This window comes from Triticum dicoccoides, chromosome 5B, assembly GCF_002162155.2.
Source record: "Triticum dicoccoides isolate Atlit2015 ecotype Zavitan chromosome 5B, WEW_v2.0, whole genome shotgun sequence".
In the NCBI taxonomy this organism is placed as follows: domain Eukaryota; kingdom Viridiplantae; phylum Streptophyta; class Magnoliopsida; order Poales; family Poaceae; genus Triticum; species Triticum dicoccoides.
Window position 1 is genome coordinate 677,995,651 of NC_041389.1, and position 12,203 is coordinate 678,007,853.

Genomic DNA, 12,203 nt, shown 5'->3' on the forward strand with positions numbered 1-12,203 from the left:
TCTTCAGCAGCCTCGTCCCAAACTCCCCTAGCTAGGGGAACTCGCTACACTAACTAGTAACCACTAGGGTTCTATTCATGATTTATTGTTTTGGATTTCTGCTTTTGTTTCATGTCAAATATGATCTTTGTTCTAAACTATGCGGAAATATGCAGTCGGTACTCTGCTCGACATGTACTTTGTTCTAACCAAATATGATCAGATTAATGTGACACACACTAGCACACTACTCATGTCAGTTTCTAGGATTTGGGGATTTTCTATACAATTTAATCCAGCAAGCCATTCTTATTACAAATACAGTAATGCTTGTGTCCTCGCCTGCTACTTCTAGCATATACTACTTTGTATCTGAACTTTTACAGTCAGTATTCGAATCAAACGCGCACATCACCGCCCTGACCCGTCGCGCCATATGCATTAGGCACCGCATCGTATGCCACTTTGATTTTTCTTATATCAGGGCGTGTGCATGTCGGGATCAGATCTTCACTCCTGTGACCTGTCGCAGGTCACCATTTGTATTGTGGTCCTAATAGCAAGCATTGACACATTGCAGGTTCATGATGAACGCGTCGACGTATCAGTTGCTGCGACCTGGCCTTGCTGTTCTGTGGGATCAGAAAAAACCACAGGTTGCCGTCTTTGACAGGAGCAGCAGCCAACCAAGACGGCTCGCTGCACCCAAGGTCCAGCAAACGACAGAAGGTGCAAACCATGATAAGTTTAGGGGTATTGTTAAGCCATGGTACAAGGAGTTCCCTGAAACCATGTGGAATATTTCCGAGGACTCCCTTGAGACTCTTAAAAAGAAGGTGTGTATTTTCATTATCTTTCCATAGTTAATATATAGATGTTTGATCCGTGTTTCTTTATTATCTGTGCTTGGCTTTGAATTATTAGACCATCATTGTTTTACCTTCGAATTATAATGAACTATTGTCGTTGTAAGGACCGTGAGCTGAATCAGAGTAGATGGAGCACCGACACGGACTTCGACAGTAGCTTCGCAGAGTCCGTTGTGTTTGACAAGAACCTCTACAAGTATGGGATTTTAGGCTGCAAGACCAATGTGGATAAGATTATGAATGAGGTACTCTCACTATGTCTCTTTTTTTCTTTTCCATGTTCACATCTGTCATGTTCAAGAGTTTTGTGTGTTTCTTTTGGAATTTTGGCATTTAATCTGTTCCAATCTTTATGAAGTCCAGTTTAAGAACGAATACCTTGGAATTTAATTAACCTGGTGAACTTTCTGATTGCACTTTGTTACTAGTTGTTTAGGGGCCTTCTCCATATGATAAGCACTAAATTTTTTTAACGGAGAACTGGTCAGTCTATTATGAATTTCTACACTATTTCTTACAGAAAACGTTGCATTCGTGTAGGGTGCCATATCTGCTTGTCACAGAGACAAAATTATCCGTTGTCTTGGAAATATAGAAGATGACATTAAGCTAGGAAAGTTTGAGTGGAATGATGGTGTGGATGTACATACAAATATTGTGAAAGCACTTGCTGATAAGGTTGGACACATACCAAAGGATCTAGTCATAACAAATAAACATGAAAGTTGCCTCATGATCCTCGAAATGTGGTGCAAGACCTACATCGATCAAATTAGGACACAGATGAAACAATTTCAGGTTCTTCCTCTTTCTTGCTCATGATCTAGGAGTACTTTAGATCCCAGATGTTTATTGTTTAATTACGATTTCACCGTATTTTAACTCATATTCGAGCTTAAATTATTGCTTATTTTACCATATTCAATTAGTATATAAGGTTAGTTAAATTGTCTGACGATCTTGCAGGTTGCTCTAGTTCTCTTGGCACTAAGAAATGATTGCTTGGTCCTTCCGAGGGGAAGAGAAGTTAATGACAATACATTGCTAGAGACTCTTGTTTTACCAAGTCTTAGAATGGTAATTATCTATTACATCTTTCGGTACTTAGCATTTCCAGCACGGGGACCATTTGCTAAAAAAATGTACCTTGTGTTTACAAACTTGAAACCCTCCCATGGGTAAAATGCACAAATCCTATTTATTCCAAGACACAAAGATAAACCATTGGATGCCCAAGAGGATGTATACTATTTGACTCTCTTTTTTCGTGCATACAGCTAGAGCATGATGCATCAGATCTTTCTGCCTTCCTTGGTTTCATTTATTCATCAAGTGATGGTGTCATTAATCTCAGGAACAGGTTTCCTCCATATTTTACATTTTCTTTAATTATTTAGACAACTAGCTCTCTAATACGCATGTACACTTCTACGTTCTTTTAATCGATCAAATATTATGTTCGAATGTACTACTGTATTTTTTCTAGTCATGGAATGTTGATATTTGACATCTGATTGTACATTTTTCTATCTGTAATTATTCTTGCTTAAAAAGATAAATATTCCTATTGGGGAAAAAGCAACTTGTTACTAGCTAATTCCTAAAAATAGTCAAACTAATGAGGCATGATTATGTTTTTTTAGTATTTTAGCCTAACAGAAGTATTGATAGTTGATCATTTTACTTCGCCCCCTTTTCCAAACCGTGCAGACTTTCAGAGGATTTTTCGGTTTCCAAATGTTCTACCATCGCTGATTTTGCAAGATCAATCAATTATGGCATTCCTGGCCATCTACTACAATTGCTTGAGAAGTTTTTTTCATGGAGGAAGTGGCCATTAGTCACACCACATGGTGAAGCAGCAACATACGAGAAAATGCTTAAAAAATTCACTATAGATGAACAGATGAGGGAAATCAGACACTTAGCTTTATTAAAATGTCTAAACATTGGAATCGGTGAATTGCCTCAAGATTGTGAAATCCAGGTATAATGATAATATTGTCACAGTGCATCATAATACTTGGAGGCAGTATCTTGTTCGAAACATAAGACATGATGCATGGTAGCATTTGGTTCTAACAATGTGTTTTTTTCTTGAACAGGATGCTAAGTACCATTTATTTTCTAGTGGTGAAGCTGTGCTAGAAATGATCAACGTGTTCATAAAATTTGTGGAAAATATGTCCGTCCGTGTGGAAAAGGTGCAAATTTCCCATCCAAGAGGCTATGATGATGTTCTGGGGTTTGCACATTTCCTGACTAGCAAGGTGAGCTTCTAAACTTAGTTTTATGTTCTCGGCCTTTTAAGTAATTTTCTAGGCTTAGTAGGTTATATTAGAAGATTTTTAATATTCGCCCTAGATATATCTCCGTTACTTTGTTTTAAGTACTAAAGAAGTTGCTTTGTTATAAAAAAAGGTTGTGTTTTAGCCATTGGATCTATGTGGAGATGGGTGATCTAAGCCGTCTTTGCTTAGTGCACTACATTAGACTAGATTATGTTTTGTGTATATATAGTAAATCCGTTTTCAATTGTGTTTGCAAGAGTTTTGATTATTATTATTTTGTACATGTATATGATTTTGTTGTATTGTGCATGCACACTTTTTTGTGGTGCAGCTGCAAGTTTTTTGTCCAACTAACAACCGGTGCAATTGCACTGTAAATTTTCCTTGTATTGTTTTTTTCTGTGAATTTTTAGGGTTAGAAACGACGCTAGAAATAAACATATTATACAAAATCTATGGTATAGAAGTGTGAAAGTAAGTATTTGGATTTAATTAATATTAGGAAAAGTGCTGGCTATAAAGGGAAAGTGGAAGAACCGATTGGCTTTTCACTTATTTTCAACCGCCTATCATTTAGTGGTCCTGTGAAAGCTCTTCTTTTCATTACATACGAAGACTTGGAAGTGCTAACAATATTCAAGGGTTTATCACTTAATAAGCTTCAATTAAGGACATCCCACTAATTAAATCACTTGACTAATCACATAACTAATATGAGGATTGATCTTTGCAAATGATACAGGGAATTGCCATGGAAACCGCATACAGCGTGGTTCAATTGTGCCTGGAGAACCAAGTCCAACCTTCGGAGCTCACCCTAGAGGAACTGCCACGGATCGATTTCCCTTGCGAGCGTGCTCATGTCCTGTTGCATGATAAGGTGAACGTCTTTGGCAAATTCACCAGGCGAGATCGAGATGATTCCAAGGAGATGATCAAATGGTGTTGCAAGCTTCAGATTAGTCCCAAAACTATTTCCAACGTTATATTATTTATTTTTAATTAGTCGTGCTCGATCATTAGTGCTGAAATGTCCAAGCCAAAGATTCAAGTATTCCGAGCTGATTGTTATTTGCTTTTCGAGAAAAGAAGCCTACAGATCGATCGTATGGAAAATGATTATACTCCCTCCGTTCCTAAATGTAAGTCTTTGTAGAGATTTCACTATGGACTACATATGGAGCAAAATGAATGAATCTACACTTAAAATGCATCTACATACATCCGTATGTGGTTCATAGTGAAATCTGTACAAAGACTTATGTTTTGAAACGAAGGGAGAAGTTGTTAGCTTAGATTTCGCTGTTGCCACCTCCTTTGCATATACAAAAGTATTAACCATTGGCATGTCGCACATCTCAGAACAAAAGGGCGCTTCATCCATGGTAGGTGGTTTTTGACCATCTTGGTGTTGGTGGTTTTTGAACAGAAGGGAGCCTGTTTCATGGTGAAGCCGGGAGACGTGGGAGTCGGGGCGGAGTCGTTGGAGTCCGTCTCTGTCGTGATGTTGTCCTCGTCGTCAGAGACCTCGGGCGAGCTGGCCGGCAAGCCAGCCTCGATCCACCGGCACGGCGGCTATGCCAGACGGCGGCAAGGGCGGCCACCGCGTGGTTCATCTCTGGCGACAGATTGTCCCACAGTGCTTTCTCGCTTGCAGTCATGGCGGATGCAGTGCAAGGGAGGATGATGTGGAGGGGCTGGTGTTGTGGTGTGAAGTTAGCCGGGTGTGGCCGCCTTTATATACCGGATTTCGGTGAGGCCAGCCGCCCGGATGCATCAATGTGTGGCGCCTGCTTAATGGCATCAGACCGACGGACAACAACATTGAATGGGTGCGGTAGATATCCATCCCGTCTCGTCCAGTCACGTGTCTCCGGCATTGAACAGGCGCGGACACCGGAGACGGAGCGCGGGCGACGCCTCGGCCGGCGCACCGCTTCAATGGCGGAGACGTGAGAGGTCGTGTCCGCTCTGAGCCGTTTTCAATGTTTGAGATGCGCGCCCTACAGCAGCATGAGTGCCGGCAGCTGGCGCTGGGCGGGAGCGTGCGGGAGGGGTCGGGGGGATTGGTGAGCCAGGGCGGTCAGAAAATAGGCTTGGGATCGGTCCGGACTCCCGCAAACCTCCCTCACAGTCACATTTGTCTCCGGTTTGCGGGAGAAACCACATACCGCTCTGCAGACCGATACAAATCGGCGTTGGATGGATTACACGGTCCGAACGGTTGCGGGAGGTTTACGGATCCACCTTGGAGATGCCCGCATTTGCCTTCGGTTTGCGGGAGAAACCACATACCGCTCTGCGGACCAATACAAATTGGCGTTGGATGGATTACGTGATCCGAACGGTTGCGGGAGGTTTGCGAGTTTGTTTTGAAGATGCCCTAAGGGCTTCCGTGGCAATCACAAAAGAGCAACAAGGAAATTGGATCCCTTGTTACATTTCTCGCGTGAGGAAAGCTTCTTGCTGGACCCCCGTTCACAATCACTTCCATGCTTATCGAGTACTACAAAAGGATAGCCATCCATCTTAACTAGCCAATTCCCGCAAAAATAAAAAATAAATCTTAACGAGCCAAAGCCTTTCTTCTGTGTGTTGACTGATGTAAAGACGGTAGGAGAATCGGTCAAAGATCCTAAAGAATATAGGAGACAGGTAACATCACGTGTACACAACACGTGCGACACATGCTAACAACTCCTAGCGGGAGTTAAAAAAAAAACAACTCCTAGCGGGGCCCCTAGGTTGCTTGGCTGCCACGCCTCGCGGCTAAATTTCGTGTTTTGACTCTTTTGAAGAAGTTGTTTGAGATCTGATCCTAGTTTACAAAAATTTCAGAATCTGATCATTTTCCTATCGCCAGAGGGTATGGCGATAGGATATAGAAGCCTACCGCCAGAGCCCCTGGCGGTAAGGAATTTGACCACGTCACCGCAATGCATCTCTACCGTCACAGGGGTTGGCCGTAGCATGTGTAACCCTACCGCCAAGGTGCCCGGCGGTAGGTGCGCACACGCACTGTGTCTGAAACTTAGAAAAAAAATTACGCTAGAGCGTGCAACCCTACCGCCAGGGACCTCGGCGGTAGGCAGTTATACCCTACTGTCATGCCCCTTGGCGGTAGGAAAAGGGTCAAATCTCGAAATTTTTGCAAACAAGGGTCAGGTCTCGAACAACTTCTCCAAAAGAGTCAAAACACGAAATTTTGCCACGCCTCGCACACAACCATGTCACGCGGCCTCAACTCCTCTCCGATAGTGATTGGCTCAGAATCCTGGCTCACTCCCGCACCGCAAAAATCACTGTTCTGATCTGTGGAAGAAACTATCATAAGATTAACCGTTGGCAAAAAAAATTCACCCGGATAACCCTTTGTATAGCACTTGACAGCTAGACGCCACACTACATTGTGCAGCGCCTGACTGATGGGCGCTACACGTCTAGCCATCATCGCACCCCAAGCTGCCTGAAAAATGTTAAGTCGGTGTGTATCGCCTAGCATCTAGGCGTTGCACTAGTGCTCGCTTCAAGATGTAGTGGCAAATAGTGCTGAAACTATATATGCTGCTATTTGAGCATGCAATTTTTTATTAAAAAACACTGGGGTCGGATGTATGCGGATAGCATTAGGTGGCAGGCTCCTGTCGTGGTCCTAAGGCTGACAGTAGAAAGGGGGTAGGTATGGAGAGGCAAGATCTTAGCTATGGCAAAGATGTACACACGAGGTTTACGAGTTCAGACCCTTCTCGGAGGAAGTAATAGCCCTACGTCTTGGTGCCCGGAGGCGGTCGATTAGATTATGTGTGTTGTATTAAGGGGGTGCAAACCCTTGTCCCGGAGGAGGGGGCGGCTTATATAGAGTGTGCCAGGACCCCCGCCCTCCTCCATTACAAGGGGCTTAATGTACATAAAGCAAGGGGGTTACTGGTAATGCCAGTATTAAGGATTCTTAATGCTCATAAAGACTAAGGAGTGAACGTCCGGCCGTTGTGTGCTCCTCCGACTCCTGGTCTTCGATACAGTCGAGTGACTCCACATATAGTCGAGTGACGGTAGGGGTAACCGTCGAGTGATATGATCGTCGAGTGGATTGCACTCGGCGTACTCGACTGGTGTTCTCTTGTTGACTCTTGGTCTTTTTATCTTCTGGGGTAGTGACCTTGGGTAGGACGTATAGGTCAGGCCTATGACCCTACCCCAGGTCGGTATCCTCATCAGTAGCCCCCAAATGGATTAAGGTGTGAGTGAAAAGTAGGCTGAAGTCGAGCCTGCTTCGACCTTCGGGCCTTTGCGAGTGCTTTTCTGCAAATCTGAACGCCTGCGTCGGTACTTCGGTGTTGACTCAGTCGCCTTGATCCATTCAGTGAGCCGTCGACTGAACTGGTGACATCAAGCATCGAGTGCTGTGTTAGAGCGCGAGATCTTGGGCGCGATTGTCTACGGCGTATCCCGGATTTCGCGGGATACGAATTTTTGGAGAAGCGCGCGGGCCGGAGAGCACCGAAACGGGCGGCTCGGATAAGCAGTGATGCCTCGATTACCGTGCCGCCTTTTTCACCATGTATGCTGCGTGCAACTGTTGCAGGATTTGACGGGATTGCCTGGACCCACGCGTCAGTCACTCGGAAGTGGACCTTTATAAAGCGATGGGGCCGAGGCGCTTGCACTGTGCACGCCTGTTCTTCCTTCTTTCTCCTCTGCTTCTCCACCGCGCCCAGCGCCTCCGCTCTCGACGCCGCTGCTCCCACGCCATGGTGAAGGACAAAACGGCGGCGCTAGAGCGCGATAAGAAGGCGAAGGGGGCGGCGAAGGGCAAGAAGCAGTGCCGTGGATCGTCGTTGCGCGCGGGGCTGCCGCCGGGCTGGATCCAAGGCATTGGATCCGGTCTTCGGTCCGGCAGGAGGATCTGGCCGAACTAGAGGAGTCCGGGCTGATTGCCAAGGGAGCGGCGAGGCTGCCGAAGGGGGAGACGGAACCACAACCTCGACCGGGTGAGTGTGTCCTGCTTGCCACTCACGTCGACCAGGGTTTCTCGCTCCCCCCGCACCCTTTCTTTCGTGGGTTTTTGAACTTCTTCGGTGCACAACTCCACCACTTTCCCCCCAACACCATCACGTACCTAGCCGCATTTGTATCGATGTGCGAGAAATTCTTAGGGTGTCGACCGCACTGGGGTCTCTTCAAACACATCTTCACCATTCGCTCCCAGTCGGTAAAAAAGACGAAGTCGAGTGACTCGATAACCCATGTTATCCAGATGTGTGGGGGCCTAGGTATCCAAAAGAGGAATAGGAGCGCTTTCCCTGCTGTGACCCTTCCTGAATCTGTTAGGGGTTGGCAGCCGTCCTGGTTCTATTGCCAGGACGTTGCGGCTCCAGGTCAGTCGACCGGTCTTCCTTCTTTTTCATTCGACCGTGTCCAGACTACTGCTCCACTGAAAGTTACCGCTGCTGAGACCATGGAGACGAGGATGTTGGTAGACCGAGTGGTCCAGCTCATCAATGATGGCGTTACTGGCTTGGAATTGCTGGAAGTGTTCCTCAGTCGGCGCATCCAGCCTCTCCAGGCCCGCGATCACCCGATGTGGTTGTATTCCGGACCGGATGACACCGCTCGGGTCCATCCAGAAGAAGTGCGCTCGAAACCGTAGCCTTGTGGCTGAAGGGTATCACGGGCAACAAAGACAACCCTAGAGGATCCAGGCGAGTCGTCCCTTTCAGTGATGACAACCCACCCGACAAGGTACATTCTCTGTTTCGACTGTTTTCCGCTCGCGTTTCGACTGCACTTGATGTTGGCTGACTCTTGCTTCGATCGGTTTGCTTTGCAGGTATTCACTGAGATGCATTCAATGCCCAATGGTGAACAGGCTTTAGGGCAGGACCAGGAGGGGGAGGACAGTGCAGAGGAGAGTGGCGAGTGGGAGTCCCCGGGAGAAGAGGAGGAGGAGGAGGAGAGAGAGGAGTCGGACGAGGAGGAAGAGGTTGACTCGCCGTCGTGCTCTGAACGTTGATCCAAACAGCAACATGATCCGTCTAGCGGGCGTGGGAAAAGCGTGGCTCCGAGTGCCACTACCCACAAGCGCACTCAGACGTCGACTCCGGAGCCGGCGGAGAAGGTGGCCAAGCAGCCTAAAGTTGCTCCTCCCAAGGCTCGAAAGACACTCCCACGGATCAAGATGGACGTCCCTGTCACTTCAGGGTGAGTATCTCGCTTGCATTTTTGTAAGTCGACTAAAGACTTTCTTGTTCTGACCCACTAACTCATGTGTCTTTCCAGCCCACCTCTGCTGCCACTGACATGGACATTGACAAGGCGCCAGGGGACGAAGAAGCCACCTCACGAGTCGGTAAGTCTGATCGGCCAAGCTTTGTTGAATTGTGCAGACTGTCAATAGATAGAGTTTCTGACATTTTCTCCTTTTCTGTAGTTCCGCAAGAAGTTGTTGTGCTCTCTGATGACGAAGAAGAAGTGCCTCTATAGGAGAGGAAGATGAGGAGTGGAAGTGCTGGCAGAAGGAGGCTTGAGGTTTAGATTCCTCAGTCGACGCTGGCGCTCGAGGCGGTGGTCGGCCGCTCCGGAGAGCCTGTTCGGACCAGCATCACATTCGCCAGCCCGCTGACGACTGACCGTCCGGCGGGCTCGACCGCACTGACTCTTGCTACTCCAGTGCAGCTCCACGCCTCCAACCCAGCGACTACCTCGGCTGCTCTGCAGCCGTCACTTTTTGCTGCGTATCAGACTCCGGATGACTCGCCGAGTGCCGCTAGGGAAGCTCTGCGCCAGATGAACCTTGTCATGGATCAGGTGAAGGTGGTGCACGAGGCCAGCCAAGTGGCTTACAACACCAGTACTGCCCTTCAGGCCAATGTTCAGGTCAGCATGACTCCGACTAAACTTTCGAATGTTATCTTGTATCTGATCACCCACTGGGGTGTTTCTTTGCTTAGAGCTTTGAAAATTTTCCATTCCACTCGACTTGAGTAGAATCTTAGTAGACTTTCTAAACTCACGCTAGGCAGACCCTGCTGAGTATTGATCTGAACCAGTGGGGGCACACTAAGTGCACCCACTAGAAGTAGTCCCTGAGACCATGGTCGACTGCTGGCAGTCGACTGAGGTCTTAGAATGTATCTCTTATTTTTTTGAACTCACGCTGGGCAGACCCTGCTGAGTATTGTTCTGAACCGGTGGGGGCACGCTAAGTGCACCCACTGGGTGTAGTCCCCGAGACTACTTGTTGGATATTTGATTCGGCAGTAGTGTTAGAGTAGCTTCTCTCCGTCGATTGTCTTTTATTTCTTGTCGACTGACATGGCACTTTTGCTGACTGTAGAGGTCTTGTGATCTTGGAGCTCGTCTTTCCGAGGTAAAGAAGAAGCATATCAACATTGAACTTGACCTTGAACTTGCTAAGAAGAATCTCAAGACTGCTCAAGAAGAGACGGCTATCATGGGAGGTAACCATTTGACCGTTTCGTCTGCTTAGTAGACTTTCCGCTGCTTTTCATTCAGTCTCTTTGAACCGAGTGACTTCACATAAGCAGATGTGCGTAGTGAAAACCGCCAACTTCAAGCTCGTCTGAAGAGTGTTGTTTCTTTAGAGAGAATGAAGGAGGCGTTGGAGAAGAAGGACCAGGACCTAGCTGCTGCTCAAAAAGAGGCTCGTGAGAAGACGACGCTTGAGGACCAGAAGCTGGCTTCAGTCGGCAAGTTGGAGGATGAGAACGCGAAATTGAAGATGGCCGTCTCAGACGCCAATCGTGAAGTCGAGCAACTGAGGAAGGACAAGGAGAACCTGACCGCTGAAGTTGATGGTCTCAGGACCAAGACGGGCAAGCTAGAGTCTCATTTGGAACAACTTGCGGTGAAGCTTGTCTTGAAGCTTGAAGGTATGACAATTCAGTTAGATAACTGTCGTCGACTGAGATTTGCAATACTATCGACTCATTGTTTGTTGTGATGGAACAGAACTCTATCAGGACTTTGAAGCTGAAACTGGACGGGTCGAGACAGGTCTCGACCCTATCAACTGTCCCATGAAAGATGAAGTTGCGATGAACTTGCTTCGACTGGAATCACGCTTGGACGGTGCAGTCGACTATCTGTCTCGGCTGAAGGCCGCGATGGCCTGAGTGGACGCCGAACTATGGCCTCAGGCAGAACTTCCTCAAAGTCTCGAGTCGCTGATGACTCGACTCAACCAAATCCCTGACCGAGTGCAAGAGTGGAAGAAGTCTTCTGCCCACTGTGGCGCTGACGTTGCCTTGTCCCTGGTTCGCGTGCACTGCAAGGAGGCTAAAGAAGAGAAGCTAGCGGCCCTCAAGGTGGCGAATACTAAGAAGCACTCTTTCCAAGACTTCATGGACACCTTCCTCGAGGCAGTCACTCGCATTGCCGACAGCATCAATCTCGACAGCTTCTGCGATCCGGCCAGTCCTTCTCCCGCCGAGTGATTGAAAAAACATTATGCCTCACCTTTATTTGCCTCGGGATGCCGAGTGATTTTGTAAGCATTAAAACTCCTCCGGGTCTAGTGCCCGAGTACTTTTAATCTGCGGTTAGGGAACTCTGGATTTATCTTTGAATATGTTGGGTTTATCTTCGAGTGAAGTCTGCTCTTCACTTGGATCGGTTTTGTCGTCACTTGATGCAGGTGCTGAAGAAGGGTCAGCAGTCGACCTGTTGACGAGCCCTTGGTAGCATTGATCAGCTCATCAGCGAGGTACTCAGCAATGGTCTTGACGTTCCTGTCATCAGCGAGGGGCCAATCGTTGGGTGCACACAATCTCGTCCTTCTTCTTGACGGTGCAGCCCCCGGGTGGGGGGGGGGGGCAACCCGCGGCCTCACTCACCACTCGGTATGATTTTTCAAACTTAGGCGAGCACTGGGCTGCAGCTAAGCCTCCGAGCGAGAGGGTCGCTCGCCACTCGGTAGGATTTTACAAACTAAGGCGAGTGCTGGGCTGCAGCTAAGCCCCCGAGTGGGAGGGTCGCTCACCACTCGGTAGGTTTTTTCAAACTTAGGCAAGCACTGGGCTGCAGCTAAGACCCTGAGTGGGAG

At 47.4% G+C, this 12,203-nt stretch overlaps 2 protein-coding genes across 2 annotated transcripts; both read left to right on the forward strand.

Moving 5' to 3' along the window:
• Positions 1-472: 472 nt before the first annotated feature.
• LOC119310480 (argininosuccinate lyase-like) lies at positions 473-1,670 on the forward strand. Its single transcript, XM_037586220.1, has 4 exons — positions 473-559; positions 624-815; positions 953-1,093; positions 1,389-1,670. The coding sequence occupies exons 1-4, from the start codon at positions 473-475 to the stop codon at positions 1,668-1,670; spliced, it is 702 nt and encodes a 233-aa protein (XP_037442117.1).
• An 895-nt stretch (positions 1,671-2,565) lies between these two features.
• LOC119310481 lies at positions 2,566-4,145 on the forward strand. Its single transcript, XM_037586221.1, has 3 exons — positions 2,566-2,835; positions 2,954-3,118; positions 3,882-4,145. Exons 1-3 carry the CDS (start codon positions 2,725-2,727, stop codon positions 4,143-4,145), a joined length of 540 nt encoding a protein of 179 aa, XP_037442118.1. The 5' UTR covers positions 2,566-2,724.
• Positions 4,146-12,203: the final 8,058 nt, after the last annotated feature.

Excerpts from the sequence above, each read along its gene's own strand:
- LOC119310480 (XM_037586220.1), top strand. The coding sequence starts at position 473 with ATGTCGGGATCAGATCTTCACTCCTGTGACCTGTCGCAGGTCACCATT. Across the intron at positions 816-952 it reads TTGAGACTCTTAAAAAGAAG|GACCGTGAGCTGAATCAGAG; the intron begins GTGTGTATTTTC and ends TGTCGTTGTAAG. Across the intron at positions 1,094-1,388 it reads TGGATAAGATTATGAATGAG|GGTGCCATATCTGCTTGTCA; the intron begins GTACTCTCACTA and ends GCATTCGTGTAG.
- LOC119310481 (XM_037586221.1), top strand. The coding sequence starts at position 2,725 with ATGCTTAAAAAATTCACTATAGATGAACAGATGAGGGAAATCAGACAC. Across the intron at positions 2,836-2,953 it reads CTCAAGATTGTGAAATCCAG|GATGCTAAGTACCATTTATT; the intron begins GTATAATGATAA and ends TTTCTTGAACAG. Across the intron at positions 3,119-3,881 it reads CACATTTCCTGACTAGCAAG|GGAATTGCCATGGAAACCGC; the intron begins GTGAGCTTCTAA and ends CAAATGATACAG.